Source organism: Vulpes vulpes, chromosome 6 (assembly GCF_048418805.1).
Source record: "Vulpes vulpes isolate BD-2025 chromosome 6, VulVul3, whole genome shotgun sequence".
NCBI lineage: Eukaryota > Metazoa > Chordata > Mammalia > Carnivora > Canidae > Vulpes > Vulpes vulpes.
In genome coordinates, this window is record NC_132785.1 from 128,411,270 (window position 1) to 128,431,752 (window position 20,483).

The window sequence follows — 20,483 nt, forward strand, 5'->3', positions numbered from 1 at the left end:
TCCGCAGACTCCAGGATCAGGCCCTGGGCCGAAGGCAGACACTAAACCACTGAGCCACCCAGGGATCCCTTCTCTCAGCATTTTGAAGATGATTTTCCATTGTCTTCTGGACTTTATTGTTTCTGTTGAGAAGTATTGTTTCGTTGAAAATTTTATTTTATTTTCAAGATTTTATTTATTTATTCATGAGAGAGAGAGAGGCAGAGACACAGGCAGAGGGAGAAGCAGACTCCATGCAGGGAGCCTGCTGTGGAACTCGATCCCAGGTCTCCAGGATCAGGTCCCGAGCTGAAGGCAGCGCTAAACCACTGAGCCACATAGGGATCCCCAGTGTTGAAGATTTCATGTAATCTCTACCCAACGTGGGGCTCAAATTCACAACCCTGAGATCAAGAGTCATACACTCTGCCAACTAAGCCAGCCAGGTGCCCCAAGAAATTTGGTTATTAATAATTATTCATATCTGGTCATTTACCATTTTATCTAACATATTAATATCTTCTCATGGTCTTTGAGGTTTTACTGTTTCATGACATATTGTGTATATGTGTATTTATTTTCATTAATCTTTTTTCAAGGCTTATACTCCTGAGGAGATGAGTGTTTCATCAGTTCTGGGCAACTTCTAGCCCTTATTCTCTGAAGATATTGCCTTCTGTTTTTCTGCTTTTCTTCTAGTTGTCCCAATTAGATGTAGATTGGACCTTCATCCTCTGTCCTCTAGGATTCTGCTCTTTCATATTTTTATCTTTTCCTCTATCTTTGTTGTACTGATCTATCATCTAGTTTGATAATTTTCTTTCAGGTACTTGGTGGCTCAGTGGTTAAGCATCTGCCTTTGGCTCAGGTCATGATCCCAAGGTCCTGAGATTGAGTCCTGCATTGGGCTCCCCACAGGGAGCCTGTTTCTTCCTCTGCCTATGTCTCTGTCTTTTTCTCTGTGTCTCCCATGAATAAATAAAATCTTAAAAAAATTTTTTTTCTTTTAGCTGTGACTCATCTGGTATTTAATCACCACTAAGATTTTAAATTCTTTTGACTCTTTTTCATTTCTGATAGTGGCTTACTATTTTTAATTTCCTTTTATATATTTTAATAATTTTAAGCATATTTCTTTTATGTTTGGGTCTCTTCGATCTAAATGCAGTACTTGGATGGGGGCAAAGGGCTGTCCAATTCTATTATTGTTTTTTTTAGTTGATTCTTCTTCATGAGCCCTTTTTCCCTATAGTCTCTAATTGGGAGCTCCATGGCTGGTCCTAATATGTGTGAATGCTGAGGAACCTGGGTCAAGACTGTGTCCCCCAGATAGGGTTTATACTCACTCTGCTGGGCCCCTTAGAGTGCTGTTAACACAGAAGCACTTCAAATCAACTGCCTGGCATGGAGTTCCTTTTGAGTAAAAAAGGAAAAGACATTCAAACTCTGATGCTGAATAGGGCAGGCTTAGGATGACAGATTCTTGGGTGGCCCGGTAGCTCAGTGGTTTAGCGCCGCCTTCAGCCCAGGGCGTGGTCCTGGAGACCTGGAATCGAGTCCCACGTTGGGCTCCCTGTGTGGAGCCTGCTTCTCCCTCTGCTTGTGTCACTGCCTCTCTCTCTGTGTGTCTCTCATGAATAAATAAATAAATAAATAAGTAAATCTTTAAAAAAAAAAAGAAAAGATTCTTGGGGAACATTATTTTTTATTCACTCCAGTTGATGTTTGAGAGAAGACAGAGTTCCTTGTCCACTCCGTTTGCCAGCAAGTTGATTTTTCCCTAGTTTATACTTTCACTCAGGGTTAGATTTATACTTTCATTCAGGGTTAGATTTTCAGGGGTTCTACAGAGACTTTGCAGCAGGTATCAGTTCAGCTTCCCATCTCATCTGGCCTGAAGCCTCGTCCTCATTAGCTCTGCTCAGCTTAGGAAACCAAGGCTCCTGGTAGTGACCAGGTAGGCCTGGGGTGTCCCATAGCTTCAGGTTTGGCTTCTCTTCTTGTTTGACAATATTCTCTTTGGGTTTGCCCAAAACTTCCTGGAGATTAGCTATGCATTTAAAAGGATGTTTTATGGGGGCACTTGGGTGGCTCAGTCAGTTAAGCATCTGACTCTTGGTTTTGGCTCATGTCATGATCTTGGGGTTGTGAGATCGAGCCCCATGTCAGGGAGCCCCATGTCAGTGTGGAGTCTGGTTGGGATTTTCTTTCTCCTTCTCTCTCTGCCCTTCCCCCTACTCGTGTTCTCTCTCTCTCTCAGATAAATAAAATCTTTTTTTTTTTTTTTTAAGAAGGATATCTTATGTAACTTACTCAGCAGTTCTAGGTGTTCAGAAAGGAACATTTTCCAAAATAGCTAGACTTATACTGTGGGAAATTGAAGCCTCATATTTTGTTTCTATTGGAAGCTAAGTATTGATAATCTGATTCTTGGGACATTTTGGTTCTTAAGTCAAGAACCATAACATTTATTAATGACCATAATAAATATTAACTTAAAATATTGATCTAGTAAAAAGCTTGTGTATAAGCACTGCACATGGATATTCAGGCTTTCAGCCCATCTGAGTGATGATTTGTATTTTGAAACCATATCTTCAGAAAAATTACACAACCATTTTGAATTCGTGTTATTACATGGCAAGATCTCCAATAAGAGATTTTTGATTCCTGATGTGGTGGCAGTTTTTATAATTACAAATTCCCAGGATGCTATTATCTTCAATATCCTGCTGCCATGTCAAGACTACCTGTGTCTAAGACATGTACCTTTCCTCGGACACTGCCTTTCCTCGGAGCAGCACCAGTGGATTCTGCTCAAGGACCTATCACTTGTGTTTCCCACTCCACAGATGATAAAGTTCTTTTATTCTCCTTCCTCTCCCCAAGCCTGCCAAGCCTTCCATCTATCTACAGGGCCTGCAGATTCACCCTCAGAGGGTGCATAGAGCAGCAAGGCAGGACAGGGCTTCTGGAGAGAGCCATACTTGGGTGTGAATCCTAACTCTTGACTCCTCCAGCTATGTGTCCTTAGACAAACCACTTTACCTTTGTAAAATGAGGACACCCCAGCACCTACCCTCATGGTTGTTTGAGGAATCAAGGAAATAATGCATGTGAAGTGCTTAACAAGTTGTCTGCGGGCAGGGGGCACTCAGTAAAGGGAGTTGCTGTGCTCCTTGCCTCGTCATCATGCTGTCATCATGCCAACCAGGTCTTGACAGACTTTTCCTTCTCCATCAGGGTTTACTGCCTTTGTGCTCATTCAGTTTGCTGCTTCTCTGGTCTAGGCACATACTAGCTCCAACCTGAACTGCCACAGAAGCTCCTGGCTGTGGGAAGACCTCCTTCTGTGCTGCACCTGATTGGGCTTATCAGAAATACCTCTGATGGGTACACAGGAAAAGTCAGGAATCTTTCAGGGCTCCCCCTTTGCCTTCCTGTAGCTTAAGATCCAAATCCTTTACCTTCCATCACGATCTCTCACCAGATATATTTATAGCCCATGAGAATACCCTGAAAGCTGTAATGTACCAGATGAAAGTGAGTGCAGTCATCACCACCCCCGCTGGCTGTAGGCGGCTTTTCATGTGCGTGGCTCTCTGCCATGGCTCAGCTTTAAGAGGGCGGGACTGCGACCTACTTTAGTTTATATCACCATAGCAGCTGACTCAGTATCCTGAATGTGGAGGGTATGCTTCTACACTTGACAGATTGATTACCATCTAAATTACTGCATCAAAATGTAGGGATCAAAGTAGTTTATTGGAGATTTGCTATATGTCTTAGCAAGGTCAAATGGTTGTGTAATTTTTCTGAATGAATGGTTCCACTTAATGGGCTGGAAGCCTGAATATCTGTGTGCAATGCTTGTGCATGTGCTTTTCTTTTTTTTTAAGATTTTATTTTTTTGAGAGAGAGCGAGCGGGGGAGAGAAAGAGAGGGAGAATGAACGAATAAGCAGGGGGCCAGGAGAGGAAGAAGCAGGCTCTCTGCTCTCAACTCAGAGCTGATCCCAGGACCTGAGATCATGACCCGAACTGAAAACACACGCCTAACTGACTAAGCCACCCAAGTGCCCCCTGTACATGTGCTTTTTTTTTTTTTTTTAAATAAACCAATGTATTAAGCCTGAGTTAGTGTTTAGAATTTAATTTGATTACTGATCTAAGAAGGAATCCATTTACAAAGTGCTTTCGGATAGAGCTTGATCCTCCCTGCAAGCCTGTGTGGCAGGCACACCGTGGACTACAGTAATTAAATGGCTTGTCCACATTGAGAGAGAAGAAAGCAGAGCGTGGACCTGGGATAGCTCTTCTTACTCCAGACTCCTGTTCTGGGGGAAGGAAATACTTCTCCAAGCTCTTTAGTACTCTCAATAAGAGCTCAGAATATTTACACTTGATTTTTTTTTTTTTGAAAATATTTACACTTGATTGATCAGCATTTCCCGAGTTAGAAATGTGTTATTTTGTCATTTCAAAGATTAAAGACCTACAGAGAAAAAGGAGGGTTCTAACAGATGTAATTATTTTTCTGTATGTATACATTTTCAACCAGGACTCTGTAGAGGCTGCAGCCTGATGAAGCTTCCACCTCCATGGGTAATGGTTACATTTTGGAAGCTAGCCTGATTACAGGTCCGTTTGTCATGGATGTTTGTTCTTTTAGGGGAAAACAGAACCCATCACAGTGGTGAAGCTGCTGAGCTGCTTCGATGACCTAGTGGCTGCAGGCACTGCCTCTGGGAGGGTTGCTGTCTTTCAGCTTGTATCCTCGCTGCCAGGGAGAAATAAACAAGTAAGTACTAGTTGCTTCGGCATTTCTTAACTTCTTGGCAAATTCTTCCTGGATTTTCAAATGAGAAATCCTTATATGCCTGGAAAATACATGCTCAGAAAAAGCTTCACCCTGTGCTCTTTATAAACCAGATAACATTTCTGTTCTTGGTAGGACACTTGGCAGAAAGCACATTTGGGCAATTTAGATTTTGCCTAATTTTCTCTGGCTGTCCTTTGTTAGTTTTAAAGATAAATAGCCAGAGGGAACCTTCTAGCATTTTGCCTAGGAAACAAGGTTGGGAAAACAAGCTCCTCCATGAGTAGGAGGGATTGTGTACCCCCTTGCCCACAGAGCCCCGTCTCACAGTGTCCAATGTTTCTTTCCTTGTGCGCATGTTTACCATTTATTCCCAGCTTCGGAGATTTGATGTCACCGGTATTCACAAAAATAGCATAACCGCTCTGGCTTGGAGCCCCAATGGAATGAAATTGTTCTCTGGAGATGACAAAGGGAAAATTGTCTATTCTTCTCTGGATCTAGACCAGGTAAGATTATTTCCAGAAATATTTTGGCCTTCTTTATTTGGAGAAATTATATCCATACATTTTAGTCAGTCCTTTTGTATTCTCAATCATTGTCCCTTTATAATCTCATTATTATTTGTAACATTTTCCCTCAAGGATTTCTCTAATGTTTCTAAGCTTCTACTTTGGTGACTAAAGGGTTGGCCTCTGCACTGGCCCCTTCCTTCACAGTGTTCATTCTCCTGCTGCCCCTTCAAACAGAAGCCATTGTCACTCCTCTCCTTGAAGGGTTTGTAGGAGCCATGTGAAGCCTTTCATAATCATAACTGTGGACAGAGGGCAGCCCTAGTGGCTCAGCGGTTTAGCACCGCCTTCAGCCCAGGGTGGGATCCTGGAGACCCAGGATCGAGTCCCATGTCAGGCTCCCTGCATGGAGCCTGCTTCTCCCTCTGCCTGTGTCTCTGCCTCTCTCTCTCTATGTCTCTCATGAATAAATAAATAAAATCTTTAAAAAAAAAATAACTGTGAACAGAGTTCAGTGCTTTCAGGGGGTGGAGAGCTTGCCCTGTGGGAGGGAGTGTGCAGAGGAGGTTTGGTAGCACCCCAGTACCCTGAGCCATGGGTGCTCATCCCCCATCAGTAGATGAAGAACCCAAGGCTCAGTGGCCCAGTCACTAGCCGGGTCATAAGGAGACACCACAAGCAGAGCTCAACTTCAGGCCGAGGTTCTGCCCCAAAGTCCATGCCTTTTCCACTTCACGTGTGGCTCTGTGTGAGCCTGTGTTTCATTTGATCATATCTGTCCAGCTGGACTGAACACCTTAGTGGCATGAGCTTTTCATTTTCTTATTTGTAGCCTTCATTCCTCATGGATAGTAGGAACTCAGCAATTACCAGCCGAATGGCTTTTAGTCCCTCCAATCCACGACTGGACTATTACAAGTTAGCTCTAGCACTAGTTCTCAAAGCTTTTGGTTTTCAGGACCCCTCTACACTCTTAAAAGGAGGACCCCATGGAGCTTCCGTTTGTATAGGTTATGTATAAGTGCGCATGTTGGAAATTAAAATGGAGAAATTTAAATTTAATATTTATTAATGGTATTTTGAAATAAAACTGTTATTAGTAACAGTTAAAGTAACATTTTTATGAAAGTAACTATTTTCAAAACAAGTGAAAAGGACATTGCTTTACATTTTTACAAATTTCTTTAATGGCTGGCTTGATGGAGGATGGCTGCATTTTGCATAAACTGATACATTGGTTTGGTTGGAGTATATAAAGAAGATCTGGCCTCTCACAGACCTGTAGTTGGAAATGGGGCAAATACTGTAATAGCCTTTGTAGAGAATTGTGGATATTCTTCATTAATCTTATCCCCCAACTGACGGATGGTGTTTTGTTTTTTTTAAAGGTGAGTGGTACCTGGGAAGCTGAAACCATATGGATGGATTTTTTTTGTATTGTTACAGTAAAATCCAGTGGTCTGTCTTGCACTTTGATTGGCTCCTTGATCCATGCATGATTTCACGTGTTGATCACTTGGAAAACACTGATCTACTGAGTGATGCAGATCTTTTCAAATGTTGATGCATTTAATTATATAATATCAAAGAACGCATCTTTGTTAATTTTTAATATCACCATCATTCTGATCAGAAAAGTCTTTAGCTACTGAGAGTTCCCCAAATTCACAGGAATTGATACAAGTTTTCAATTTGAATCCTCATTGGAAAACTTGAAATTTATTTACTTATTTATTCTTTTTTAAAGATTTTATTTATTTATTCATGAGAGACACAGAGAGAAGGCAGAGACACAGGCAGAGGGAGAAGCAAGCTCCCTGCAGGGAACCCAATGTGGGACTCAATCCCACAACTCCAGAATCACGCCCTGAGCCAAAGGCAGACGCTCAACTGCTGAGCCACCCAGGCATCCCCAAAACTTGAAATTTATTATCAGCAAGAAATGCTATTACTTGTTTTCACTGAAGTGGCAAGGTCACTTTGTTCCATCTGAGAAAATGTCTGCCAAATACCCACGCTTTATAATTATCGTATGTCAAGTAAAAATGGTATTGGGGGGGGGGGGAAGCAGCTGGTTGAGCTCATAGCTCTAATGGTCAAACAGGGGCTTTTCCTTGAGAGACCCAGAGTACCTCAGTATGCAGCAGAAGAACCATGTGCATGTCCCATTTTATCACAGAAAATTCAAAACTGTGTGTACCCAAGAGCCAGGATTTAATGAAATTGAGATTTTTCTGCATCAGAGACAGTCTTTATTGAAACACACATTTTTGCCATGAGTGTGTGATGGTAGAGGGCACCATGATGATTATTGAGGTTCAATGCATTGCTCTGCCCACTGTGGCTTTTGTGTCAGTGCAAATGTCAGCTCAGTGGAAAAGGTAGATGCAACCTGGTATTATAATGAAAAGACATTTGGCCTTGCAGACTCTTTGGAAAAGACTGCAGACTATAGTTTGAGAAAGCATTGGGGTTATCAGGAGTCCCTGTGTTGTATGTACCTTTCTTCTGCTCAGGCCTGCGGGCAGCACCAGGAGAGCACTGCTTGTGAGTCCGCATTTCAGGAAGTGGAGAGAAAGCTGTGTGCAGAAAACAGTGTCCTTAGCATGCTGATAACTTTTTCCTCAGCTTTATTGAGGTTCTGATAGGTTTTTTAAAAGATACAAGTACAGAGATTTGCAAAAAAAAAAAAAAAAAAAAAAAGATATGGGAGGATGAGTGTTTTTGCAAAATTCATACAATAAATTTAAGTTCATTGTAAGCTAAGTCAAAAACTGAAAAGCTAGAGTTTACGTAACTACAAATGTGGGAGGGAAATCTGTTTTAAAAGTGCTTGGTGTTTGAGGGTAATGAGAATTTCTCTATTTTCATTGTGTTGGTGGTTGTATAACTGTGTGCCTTTGTCAAAATCTATAGATGTGTATACCTAAAAAGCGTGAATTTTACTGTATGTAGATTTTACCAGTGAATCTGATCGCCGCCCTACAACTGCCAAAAGTCTGTGACAGTGCGTCAGTATTTCTTAAACAATTAAATTCAGTCAAGGGAAGAGTCACTTGTAGAAGCAGATTTTTGACACCAAGAAATAAGAGTTTGTGCTAGCAGTAAAATGCCTTCTAGAGTTTACCTTTGTTCTTCAGTATATTTAATACTATTTCAATTCCTTTCTTCTGTTTGTTCTGACCCTTTCACTTGGCAAGAATATAATGTCCCCAGAATTGCTTTGAACTCTTTGTGGGGGAAGAGTGTAATGTGACCTCAGGTGATAGTTGTCACAGTAATTTTATAAAAGTCCCATTGTGTTCTATTAGAATAAACAATACAGTGTAACATAATTCTGCTTAGATCTTTATGGACTCTTCTTCGAACTCTCTACTGAGACATTTTAAGGGAAATTATACAGAATTTTTTAATGTTTCTTGCCAAACTTGATGTAGCCTGAGATAGATGTTAACATTGTTTTCTTGGTAATAAGAACTTTTCGAAATAAGTTCATCACCGTGGGCTGATATTGAATCTGATAAGAATTAACAGCATATGTTTTAAGGTGTAAACTGACCCAAATACAAATAAAAAAGGATGCTTCCCAGTCATAGAGGAAGGCGGGTTACTTTAACTCCACGTTGAGTTGGGTTTAACTGGACTCTCTCACAGGGTGTCTGTAACTCCCATTTGGTTTTGGAAGAGCCATCCTCAATTGTGCAACTGGATTATAGCCAGAAAGTGCTGCTTGTGTCTACACTACAGAGAAGCCTGCTTTTTTACACAGAAGAAAAGTCTGTCAAGCAAATTGGAACACAACCAAGGAAAAGGTAAAGGTCACAAGTACCCCAGGGTGGTGGTTACAGAGAGGTTTTAAGTTTTTCTAGGTTTCCTGTTTGCCATGTGCAAGCCCTCTGTAGCTCTAAGCCTGGAGTTTCCCAGTGGGTCCCTAACCTGGCCAGGGCACCTTGTCCCAGCATCAGACAGGAGGAGTGTGTCCCTCTTGTACTACTGCAGGAAGCTGCAGACATGACCTCTCTGCCTTGAGTGCCAGGATGTGGTCTGCTTGGGTCCACTCTTGTGTGGGCATCCCTCCACCACAGCCCCAGGGAAGGATCGGGGACCCCTCTGCACTGTGTGGGCTGTGCCAGGCTTGGGGATAGCTGGCACATAAGGCAGATGGGAGCCTACCATTATGGAAACTTAATAAACTCAGCAAAAAAGTTTTTAATAGCTGTGTTACCTGCTATGGAGCAATGTGCGGCGTACTATCAAGCTTCTACCTAGCCTGGGGATGAAGGCATACTTCCTGAGGGAGTGGGTAAGGAAGATGTGGAACTGGCCAAGAGGAGTAGGGAAGGTCTGGAGGGGGAGGCTTCCAGGCTAAGAGATTGTCCCCCCATTTACCTGCTAGCTGGAAGGACAGTAAGAGAAGGGATAGGCCAAGTCCAGTCGCCTGCCAGCCATGTGGGAAGAGGCAGCAGGAGCGCATGGGTGACCTCCCTGCCAGAAATACACTTGTAGAGCTCTGGGGCCCAGTTTATGTGGAGGTTGGGTCAGTAAGGAGGGGCTAGGTAGAGCGGTGGGGCCACCTCCCTCATCCTGAGAAGAGAGGGGCAGAGAGCCAAGTGGGGGCAGGAAGAGAGGATGGGTGCCAGCGGCTTATAGATTGGGCAGCAGGATTTAGAGAAGTCCCTGGTAAAGGGGCACTGTTGCCTACAGAGAATCAGTGGGGCAGGGTGGGTGGGCTGGGGAGTGTGGAGAGCAAGCTGGCAGTGAGAGAGACATGGGTTGGCTGCGCCCACAAGGGAGGGCCTACGGAGGCTGGTGGTGACAGCTGGGGGGGTGACGGATGGCCTGGAGAAGGGGAGGTCAGATGGGCGGAGCATGGCAGCCCTTAGCTATTAAAAGACCTGGTCATGCCTCCCTTTGGCTTCTGTTTTCCGTGCTGAATACCCCCTCAATTCCATCAACAATTTGGCCTTTTTATAGCAGTAATCTCCTTGTTAGCTCCTGGGAAACACAATAGAATTTGTAGCTGGGGCGTAATGGTTCTACACATCTATATCTTGCTTTTCCCTCTGCCAGTGTCCCCCTTGTCTGATGTTTTGTTCTGACTTTTCATCAGTGTCTTACTACATTGTGTGTTTTTAGAAGGATAGTGGAGGATAAAGACAGAAAAAGTAACAAAAACCAGTTACTTTTCATGTGGCTCAGCCAGTAGTCTTTCTCTTAAGACCTGGTCTTCCAACCTCCTGTGTGGAAACCTAAGCAGGTTTCCATGAGCCCCTCCTGGTACACATGTCTACTCGGGTCTTTTGGGCTGTGCCAGCACTGTTCCAGGCTGCAGACACAAACAAATGTGTCCCCCTTCTCCCAGGGAAATATATTCCACTGAGCCTTAGAGAAGTAGTGATAACAGAGCAAATGGAAAAGTTGTTCACCTCTTTGTCTTAAAGGCTTATTTTCCTGTTTGGTGCTATTTGAGATTGTGGTTCAGAAAGGGCATCTGTGGAGTCTACCCCCTTGGAAGCAGTGCTTCATTCAACAGGTATTTGGTGCGTGCCTGTGGGGCAGCAGCACAGTGGACAGCAGTGAGCAAGGGGATAGGTCTCTGCCCTGAAGCAGGATAAATGTGCATGCTGTGGAGAAAACAATCAGAGTGAAGCCTTAGGGGTGGGAGTGGCATGCTCTCCTAGAATGGTCTGGAAAGACTTCTGTGGGGATGTGATATTTGAGCTGAAGCCTCAAACATGGGAAGAGCTGATAGAAGAGCATTTTGGTCTCAAGGAACAGCAAATGCAAAGGCCCTGCATTGGGCCAGGGTTTGCAATGTTCAGGTAGCCCAAGGGTCCAGGGTGACATGGAGTGGGTTGGATGCCCTGGTAGAAAATGAGATGGGAAAGAAGGGCCTGAGCCAGCTTAGGGGGAGGGGGCTGGGGGACCATGTGCTGTTGCCCGAGTTATTCTAACCATAACAAAAAAACAACAAGAACAACAACAAAAAAAACATTGAAGTGCTTTAGACAGGAGAACAGCAGTATGAGGGACATTTCAGAGCTCACCCTGGTTCTATGTGGAGACTTAATTGGAGATGGACAGGAGGGGCTCAGGGAGAAGGGTACTGTAGGAATCCTGGGAGCAAGCACGGAGGCTGGCTCCTGGTGGTGGCCTCCAGTGAGATGGAGGGAGCCGTAATCTGAAAATAGAAAACATGGGGTTGTTGGATAATGGATTGGATATGGGGGCAAGGGGAAGAAAAGAGTAGAAGGTTTCTGTGTTCATGGCTGCAGCAGCTACCTGCAGTGGGCACACTGGGGCCAGCCCAGGTTTGAGGTCTAGACATCCGTTCTCTCTGGGGCATATTAAGTTAGGTAGTAGCCAAGCAGGAGTCACAGTGAGGAGTGACATATACAGGCCTGGAAGTCCTGAGATACAGGCGACCTTGAGACCCTGCCATTGGGTGAGTTTACCTAGGGACATTGAGAAATCCTTACCGAGTCTCTGCTGAGTGCCAGGCACCCTTCTCCATTCTAGGAGACAGCTGTGAACTGAGATAGTCTCTAATCTCAGGGGCTCACATTTCTGACAGGGGAGAGCAGCATTAAATAAATATGTTCTAGAATGTTCAGTAGTAATAAATCAGGATATGGCCTAGAGAGGAGAGAGCAGGGGACAGAGGTGTGTGCTCTAGATAGGCAGGCAGAGACAGCTCCTCCACAGCAGAGACCAGAGCAGATTCCTGAAGGAAGGGCAGAGGGAACCATGAGAGGGCCTTGGAGAGAAGCTCTTAAGGCAGAAGCAGTACATGTCCCAAGTGTTTGAGTTTTAAAGGAACAACGAGGCCATGTGTGTGTGGAGGAGAAGAGGGGCGAGGACAGGACCCCATCCTGGAAGCTTTGTGGGCCTTGTCGGGGGCTGCTTCATTCTAGCATGTCAGCAGTTGTGAGAGGCTTTAACCAGGTCAAGTCACCCTTGCTGCTTTTTGGAGGGGGCAAGAGTGGCAGCTCAGAGGGGCCAGCCAGGGACTTACACCAGGGCAGGGTGGTGGGAATGCTTGGAGGGCAGAGCTGTCAGGTTTGCTGACATACTGACTCTGGGGTGTGAGAGAAAGAGATTAGTCAGAGGCCGTGGCCCGAGCGCTCCAGGGAGTGGTGGTGCAGTGACCTACAGAAGCCTGGGGTGGGCGCGGGATAGAGGATAGAACAGTCTGCTGTGGACAGGAGCAGAGTCTTCCTTCAGTGGAGAGCCGAAGGGACAGGTGCAGCGGGCTCTCTGTTCACGCTCAGCATTTCAGGTCTATGGCACCAACAGATTATATATCACAGTAGAAAACATCCCTTTCAGAGTGCTGCCTGGCGATGGAACATGCCATTCTTGATCTCAGGGTTGTGAGTTTGAGCTCCCCACTGGGGGTAGAGATTACTTCAAAATAAAATCTTAAAAAAAAAACCAAACAGAAATTTACCTACTCCTTTCATATTTATGTGGCTCATAAAGGGAATTAAAGTATTTTTAAGAGTAATTAGTGATTCTTCTGGAAGTCACCTTTACCAAAATTAGTTATGATTTTAGAATCCTGCAGTACCTAGACCTTAAAAGTTGGAGTTTGAGGGCCCATTTCAGAATGACATCAGCTAATGCTGCAGAATCATATTGCATGTGGATGGCTCCAAGCCAGGGGTTTAGGATAATTTGCACCTTGCTCTAGCAAGTTATCCCCAGCTTAGCTGCTCCCCACCCCCCAACCCCGCAGTGACTCACAGGCTACATGTTCCAGCAATTCTGTAGAGCTAGCCACCCACCAGGACCCTCTCAGCATGTCCTTCCCCCGAGTGCCCGTCCCCTCCTCACCCAGCTAGTAGTCCTGGGTCTAGCCCTCTTCTGCCCATCAGGACACAGCCCTCCAGACTCCTCGGGCAGCCCTTTGAGCCCCATACAGTACCTCCTAGATGCTCTTGCAGTGGTTCATATACACGCTCATTCTGCCCCAGTATATTCTCAGACAGGGCCAGGATCTCATCTTGTTAATCTTTCACGTTGCCCGCAGCACCGCGGTCTCACACAATCCAGGACTCACAACATGTTAAAGTGAATGCTTTAGTTACCCAGGGTGAACAAATCAAAGAGGAAGTGACAAGAGATTTTTAAGAGGACCTATAAATAGAAGGAAAACATTTAACAATTGGATCACCAAACAAAAATTGATTTGACAGGAAGGGCAAGAGGAAGATACCCTGCTAGAATTCCTTGGGATCTATTTAGAGACTCCAGAACAAATCCACCAAAGGCAGTAATCAGACACGATGCTGATTATAGAGTTGTCTGTGAATGATCTACAGCATTAGAACCTTCTTGGTTAATCTAACAATCTTCGTTTCAATGCTGAATTTGATATTTGATATCCTCCTTGGGCTGTATCCAGAGAGATTCAGTTTCTGTGGAGCCAGAGGGACCTAGGGAGATAACTGATGTGCAGAGAAACATCCAGATAACTTTATCTGTGTAACTGTGTGGGATGGGCCCTGGAGACAGCCCCTCAGGGGAGCCGGTGTGTTGCTGTGGCAGAGAGGGTGAGGGGAGAGGGACACCTGAGGAGCAGCGGTGACATGAATGGAACTAGAGGTAGATCCCAGCTGGGAGCACCTGTAGCCCTGTGCATGGCCAATGAGCAATTGTGGGGACTTACAATGTCACCAGGAGTGCTTTTGTGCCTTCATAGATTGGGTCTCTTAATCCTCACTTTAACCTTTGGGGCCGGAATGATTACCCCTGGTTTATAGATTTAGGAAACTGAGATCCAGAAAGGTTGCATAGCACATAGCAAATGTCAGGGCTGGAAATTGAGCCCTGCTGTCAATGTAGAGTCAGTATACTTTCTTTCTTTTTAAGATTTTATTTATTTATTCATGAGAGACACAGAGAGGGGCAGAGACATAGGCAGAGTGAGAAGCAGGCTCCGTGCAGGGAGCCCAACATGGGACTCGATCCCAGAACCCTGGGATCACACCTGAGCTGAAGACAAACACTCAACCTCTGAGCTACCCAGGCGCCCCTAGTGAGTACTCTTTCCACTGTTTGAAATCAGAGATGTAGTTTGAAGAGAGGGTAGACTGAAACTCTTAAACTTTGAGCTCTGGTAGGAGACTGAGATTGGGCAAAGATGTGGGACCAAAAAGAACTCAGAGGGGTGCCACGCCAGCTCAGTCAGAAGAACATTCGACTCTTGATCTTGGGGTTGTGGGTTTGAGCCCCACGTTGAGTGTAGAGATTGCTTAAAAATAAAACCTTTGGAGTCGGGGGAAGAACTCAGATAGCCGGTGGGAGCATAGGTTGGTATAATCATACTGAAAAGTGACTCAGCGGTTTGGTGCCTACCTTTGGCCCAGGGCATGGTCTGGGGTCCCGGGATCGAGTCCCACATTGGGCTCCCTGCATGGAGCCTGCCTCTCTCTCTGCCTATGTCTCTGCCTCTCTCTGTGTCTCTCATGAATAAATAAATAAAATCTTTTAAAAAAATGTTTGAAGTTGTCTTTCAAACCTGAACATGTTAACTCAGCAACCTAACAGTTACCCAGCAGTGCAACAGTTCCATCTCTGGAAGATTCTGGACAGACTCTTACACCCGTGTGCTAGGAGGTCTGTGCAAAAATGCTCATAGCATTGTTAAAAAGAGCAAAGTAGAAATAGGGCTGCCTGGGTGGCTCAGTGGTTGAGCGTCTGCCTTTGGCTCAGGGCGTGATCCTGGAATCCTGGGGTTAAGTCCCACATCGTGCTCCCTGCATGGAGCCTGCTTCTCCCTCTGCCTGTGTCTCTGCCTGTCTCTGTGCTTCTCATGAATAAATAAATACAATCTTAAAAAAAAAAAAAAGGTAGAAAGAACTCAAATACCCATCAACAGGGTTGTGAGTTAAAAAAATTTGTGGCTTACTATGTAGCAGTGAAAATGAATGAGCAATAGCTTTTTTATTAGTAAAGATAAATATTGGGAATATAATGTTGAGAGCAAGCTGCAAAAGTATACGAATAGCATCATATTTTTATACAAATGAAAAAAAAATAATACTAAAATATGTAGTGTTTAAGAATACATACGTATGTGCTTAAACTATCAATAAAAGCAAGGGAATTAAAAAAAAGCAAGGGAATTATAATAAACACAAAATTCAGTCTGGTAGTCACACCTGGGGAACAGAGGGGCAGGAACTTTTTTTTTTTTTTTAAGATTTTATTTATTTATTCATAGACACACACACACACAGACACAGGCAGAGGAAGAAGCAGGCTCCACGCAGGGAGCCCGATGTGGGACTCGATCCTAGGTCCCCAGGATCACACCCCAGGCTGCAGGCGGCACCCAACCTCTGTGCCACCAGGGCTGCCCGGGGCAGGAACATTTAGAAGCAGGAGAAAACATCAACTGTGTCGCTGGTGATTTATTTCTGAAGTTGGGGAATGGGTTCCCGGGGGTGCATTTCATTTATTAGACTTCATAACATTTATATACCTATAAACACATATATAAAGTATAGTATGTAGTATGTATTATATATATAAAACACATATTCTTTTGTGTTAGGTATTTCATAATTTTAAAACTAGAAAAAAATGCCATGCCTGGGGACCAGAAGGGAAGCTCGTCCCTGTGGTGGGTTTGGACTCAATTGTGGACATGACGCTCATTCATTGGGATGCTAGAGTGAGTACAGCAATTAAGCGTTAGAAGGAATAGAATTTCTGAGCATGGAGAGGATAGTGAGACCTGGATTTGTCATCTGCCTCAATTTCCTCTTCTCTGACACTGGAGCTGAACTGTTTGCCTCATGGGGCTGCTGTGAGGATTGAGCAAGAGGGTGGGGACAAAGCCCTGAGTACAGCACTGTAATGGTCACCATGAACCAGGCTGTGTGCTCAGCAGATGCACACTTCCCAGGGGGGGCTACAGGGAGGATGAGACAGAGAGGTGACTATGTAGTAACAACAGAACAATCCATAGAAGAGGACTTGAAGAAACATCAATCTTGTTTAGGCTTATCCAAAAAATTCTTGTTATAGTTGATATTAAGGGTTGGCAACTGTCACTTTAAATCAGCTCATATTTTTTTCCTTCCTTGCCTTCCTTTCCCTCCCTCCCTCCCTCCCTCCCTCCCTTCCTTCCTTCCTTCCTTCCTTCCTTCTTTCCTTCCTTCCTTCCTTCCTTCCAGCACTGGGAAATTTGGAGCTTGTTTTATACCAGGACTTTGTAAGCAGAGTGATCTAACCTTGTATGCATCACGGCCTGGGCTCCGACTATGGAAGGCAGACATCCATGGGACTGTTCAAGCCACGTTTATCTTAAAAGATGTTTTTGCCGGAGGAATCAAGCCTTTTGAACTGTACCCACGTCTGGAATCCTCCAACAGGGGAAGTTGCAGCTTACCTGAGAAACACCTGGGGCTTGTTTCATGTTTCTTTCAAGAAGGCTGGGTGTTGAGTTGGAATGAATATAGTATTTACCTTCTAGACACCATCAACCAGGTAAGTGATGTAATCACTCCACATCTTTTGGTGTCTTTACAGTGTTTATCTACAGATTGTCTCTCAGAACACCAGAGGAAACAGTATTGATTCTAATGCTTTACTTTTTCCTTTGGGCCAGTCAGGGAAATCAAGTGAGGGTCTGATTATTTTATAGATTTGAAGAAATGTTTGGTTTTGGTAGATCCTTCTTGCTGTTCTGACACTAAGCAGGAGTCTCATCTGCCTGGCACAGCTTCCTCACCTGGAGCTTGAGGGCAGGGTGTGCAGGGTGAGCTAGCCACCAAGCTGCCTTTTAGCCCTGAGCTGGTTTCTCTTCTAAAGGAGTACTTTGAAAGGCATTTTTGTATTCTTCTCCACTTATAGACAGCTTAAATTTTCTTCTTTCTCTGGGTACTCTTTGAATTTGATACGCACTTAGTAGGTAGTGGAGTTGAAATGTTTGGTGCTTGTACATTAGTTCCTTTCTTCTGAGCCCTTACCACCAGCGCTTTCTCCAACAGGTATAATTAATTTCATGAGACAAAGGAGCTGTCCATGTGCAGAGGTTGTGGCTTCCTTCAGGGTGGGCATGGCAACATGATTGGCAGCTTTCAAACCAATGTCATGTTTCTAGCTGTTCATCAGGATTATTTAAAAATTAACAAAATTTAGACCCTTTTTCTCTCTACAGTGAACTGCCTCTTGTTTGCACAGTTGGCTGAAAAGAGAATATTTAAAAATCATTCAGGCTCTGGATGTCTTGTTTTCAGGTGACGTTAAGGGACCCCTCCCTCCGTCCATTCATTCATTCAGAGCCATGAATGGCAGTGCACACTCATCTCTCCCACAGGAGTGCGCACATAGGGGTCCAGACCAGTCAGCACATCACTCCAGCCCAGGTGCGGCATTCCCTGTGGGCATTTGTACAAAGCGCTGTGAGCTGTGACGAGTCCTGGGCAAGTGCCACTGAGGCTGTGCTCTCTAGGGACCATTTCCTGAGGAGGATGGTACCTGAATCGAGTTGGAACTCTTCCAGTGACTGAGTCAGGAAAGGAATTGGAGCAGAGCCATGGCATCACAGAGGACCAAGGCTGCTGCGCTCAGGGCACCTGAAGCACAGAGCAAGGCAGTTGTGTGAAGCTGATGGGCAGGTCCTGCTGAGGAGGATGAGCTCCATATTCTGGGGGTTGGAGGGGCACCAGGTGGGACCTGGTTCCCAGCAACTGAGAGGTGCGGTGAGCTGCTCACCTGTTCAGTTTCATGAATCTACTGGTAAATTTTATGACTCCAGCTCATGCACCTATCAGAAACTCCCTGCCTTTGTGTTGATGAGTTTATTTTTTTAAAGACTTTATTTATTTATTCATGAGAGACACACAGAGGCAAAGACACAGGCAGACTTCTCTAAGACATAGCAGACATAGTCTGCTTCTCTAAGCAGGCTCCCTTTGGAGAGCCCAATGTGGGACTAGATCCCAGGACCCTGGGATCATGACCTGAGCTGAAAGCAGACATTCAGCCACTGAGCTACCCAGTGCCCCTGTGTTGATGACTCTTAAGAAGTTTCAGGAAGTGGGCATAACAAAGCATAGTTGTTTGACTCGTTTGGATTCTTGCACATGTTTGTATGCTTTCAACTCTTACTATTGCCTGTTTGTGTGATTTTTCTTTTTCTTTTTTTCTTTTTTTGGGCAGGCCACAATTGCTGGTTTGGAAGGATCAGGTGATATCGTGTCTGTTTCCTGCACAGAAAATGAAATATTTTTCTTAAAGGGAGATCGGAACATTATAAGAATTTCAAGCAGACCCGAAGGACTACCATCAATAGGTTTGTATTTGTGATAAGATATACTTGTATATGTAATTGTACTTTATAATTTATAAACCTTACCATTACTTTGCTAGTTAAATGACTGGAGCATTATCTAAACAAGGAAGTATTTGGAGAGTTTCCTATTTTTTTTTTTTTTTAAGATTTTTTTGTTACTATTTTTTGTTTTAGAAAGAGCACGTGTGTGAGTAGTGGGAAGGGCAGAGGGAGAGAGAGAGAGAGAGAATCTTAAGCAGGCTCCATGCCCAGCATAGAACCTGATGCAGGGCTCAATCCCACAACCCTGAGATCATGGAGCTGAAACCAGGAGTCGGATGCTTAACCGACTGGGCCACCCAGGCACCCCCCCCCCCACTGTAATTCTTATAATAACATTTACAATACTTTTCTTGAAGCTGACAGACTTTAAGGCTCATGTAAGACAGCCTCACATTTGGTAGAGTGGTTCCATGGGTCTGGAAGATGGGGTGGCTGGACAAGAAGGGAGAAGAACCCAGCACCCACGTGACTGATCTCTGGTACTCTGAGACCACATGTGGGATTAATACGTCAGAAGATAGATTTGCCAAGCTTTTAGAACATTAAAATCTGTTATCTGGGACCTATCTTTTACCTTTAACACAGTTCTTCCTATAGCATTGATTATTCTCAGTGCTTTTGACTTTTAAAAATAATTCATACAAGCCCAGATTCTAGTGAGCAGAGACTTTTAATACATGTTCTCATGCACACATCCACGGTCCTTTGTATACTTGAGGCTCATCATGAACTTGTTCCTGATGATGACAACAGCCATGTGGGCCCCTGCTTCTCCCCTTTTCTGTCCCTCTTCTACTCTCTGTCACTCACTTTGTTTTATATTCCAGAGACTACTAAGCACGACCTTATAAAATCCTAAATGGAAGGTGCTGGTTCTATAGATGAGACGGGCTTTAGAAGATGTGGTGAGGTACAAAGACATTACCGCTGGGGGCTGCAAGTGGCACACCAGGGACATCTTTGTGGCCCCAGAGCCCCCTCACTTGTGTGGCCTCTGGAGTTCACAGAGCAGTTTCACAGGCATCTTGTTTGATGCTGATGACAAGCCTGTGGGAAACATGAGACAGGTAGCCCCGCCGCTGCCTTTCCCCAGGCCTTGTCCCCACCCTGCTCACTGCACTCCTCTTGCCACCACGTCTGAGGTGGCATGCAGGGCCCCCCTCCGGCTGCTGCCAGCTCTCTCCAGGCTCCTGCCACCACCTGTCACCCCAGTGCCATAGGTGGGTCTGAGCGCTAGGTTTGTGGTCCTCCCAAACGTGGCTTGCCTTTGTCGGGATGCTGCCCTCTGTTCTCTCCCTGCTCATTATTTAGTACCCAATTCAGGTATTTCTGTATCTCTGATACTTTTCCTGAGTGCTTTAGTTAAGCCAACCTGTCTCCCTGTCTTCACTTGATTTCCCAGGGGCCTCTCCTCCTACCCCATTGTAACTGTGGAGCCATTTACTTACCATGTACCTTACCTCACACAGTAAACTTCTTGGTTGCAAGGATCTCATAACTCAGTGTTGTGGCCCTGCATAACACATGACACATAGAACCCCTGAGTGACAGGTGCCTGGGTGCCTCAGTCAGTTTAAGCATCTGCCATTAGCTCAGGTCATGGTTCCAGGGTCTTGGGATCAAGCCCCATATCAGCTCCCTGCTCTGTGGGGACCCTACTTCTCCTTCTGCCATTTCCCCTGCTTGTGATCTCTTGCTCTCAAATAAATAAATAAAATCTTAAAAAAAAAAAACCCTGAATATTTATTAATCTATGGTGTCCCTATTTCACAGATTAGAAAATCAAGGATGAGGGGTGACAAGTCCCAAATCAACCAACCCTG

General features: G+C 44.7%; 1 protein-coding gene across 2 annotated transcripts in view; it reads left to right on the forward strand.

The window, feature by feature from the left end:
• The window catches only part of TECPR2 (tectonin beta-propeller repeat containing 2), a 103,333-nt gene that overhangs the window by 25,101 nt on the left and 57,749 nt on the right, over positions 1-20,483 (forward strand). For both annotated transcript variants that reach the window (XM_026012625.2, XM_026012627.2), the window contains exons 3-7: positions 4,651-4,779; positions 5,175-5,306; positions 8,964-9,121; positions 16,496-16,808; positions 18,486-18,618. In XM_026012625.2, coding sequence (XP_025868410.1) covers positions 4,651-4,779; positions 5,175-5,306; positions 8,964-9,121; positions 16,496-16,808; positions 18,486-18,618 — 865 coding nt within the window. The remainder of the gene's footprint in view (positions 1-4,650; positions 4,780-5,174; positions 5,307-8,963; positions 9,122-16,495; positions 16,809-18,485; positions 18,619-20,483) is intronic.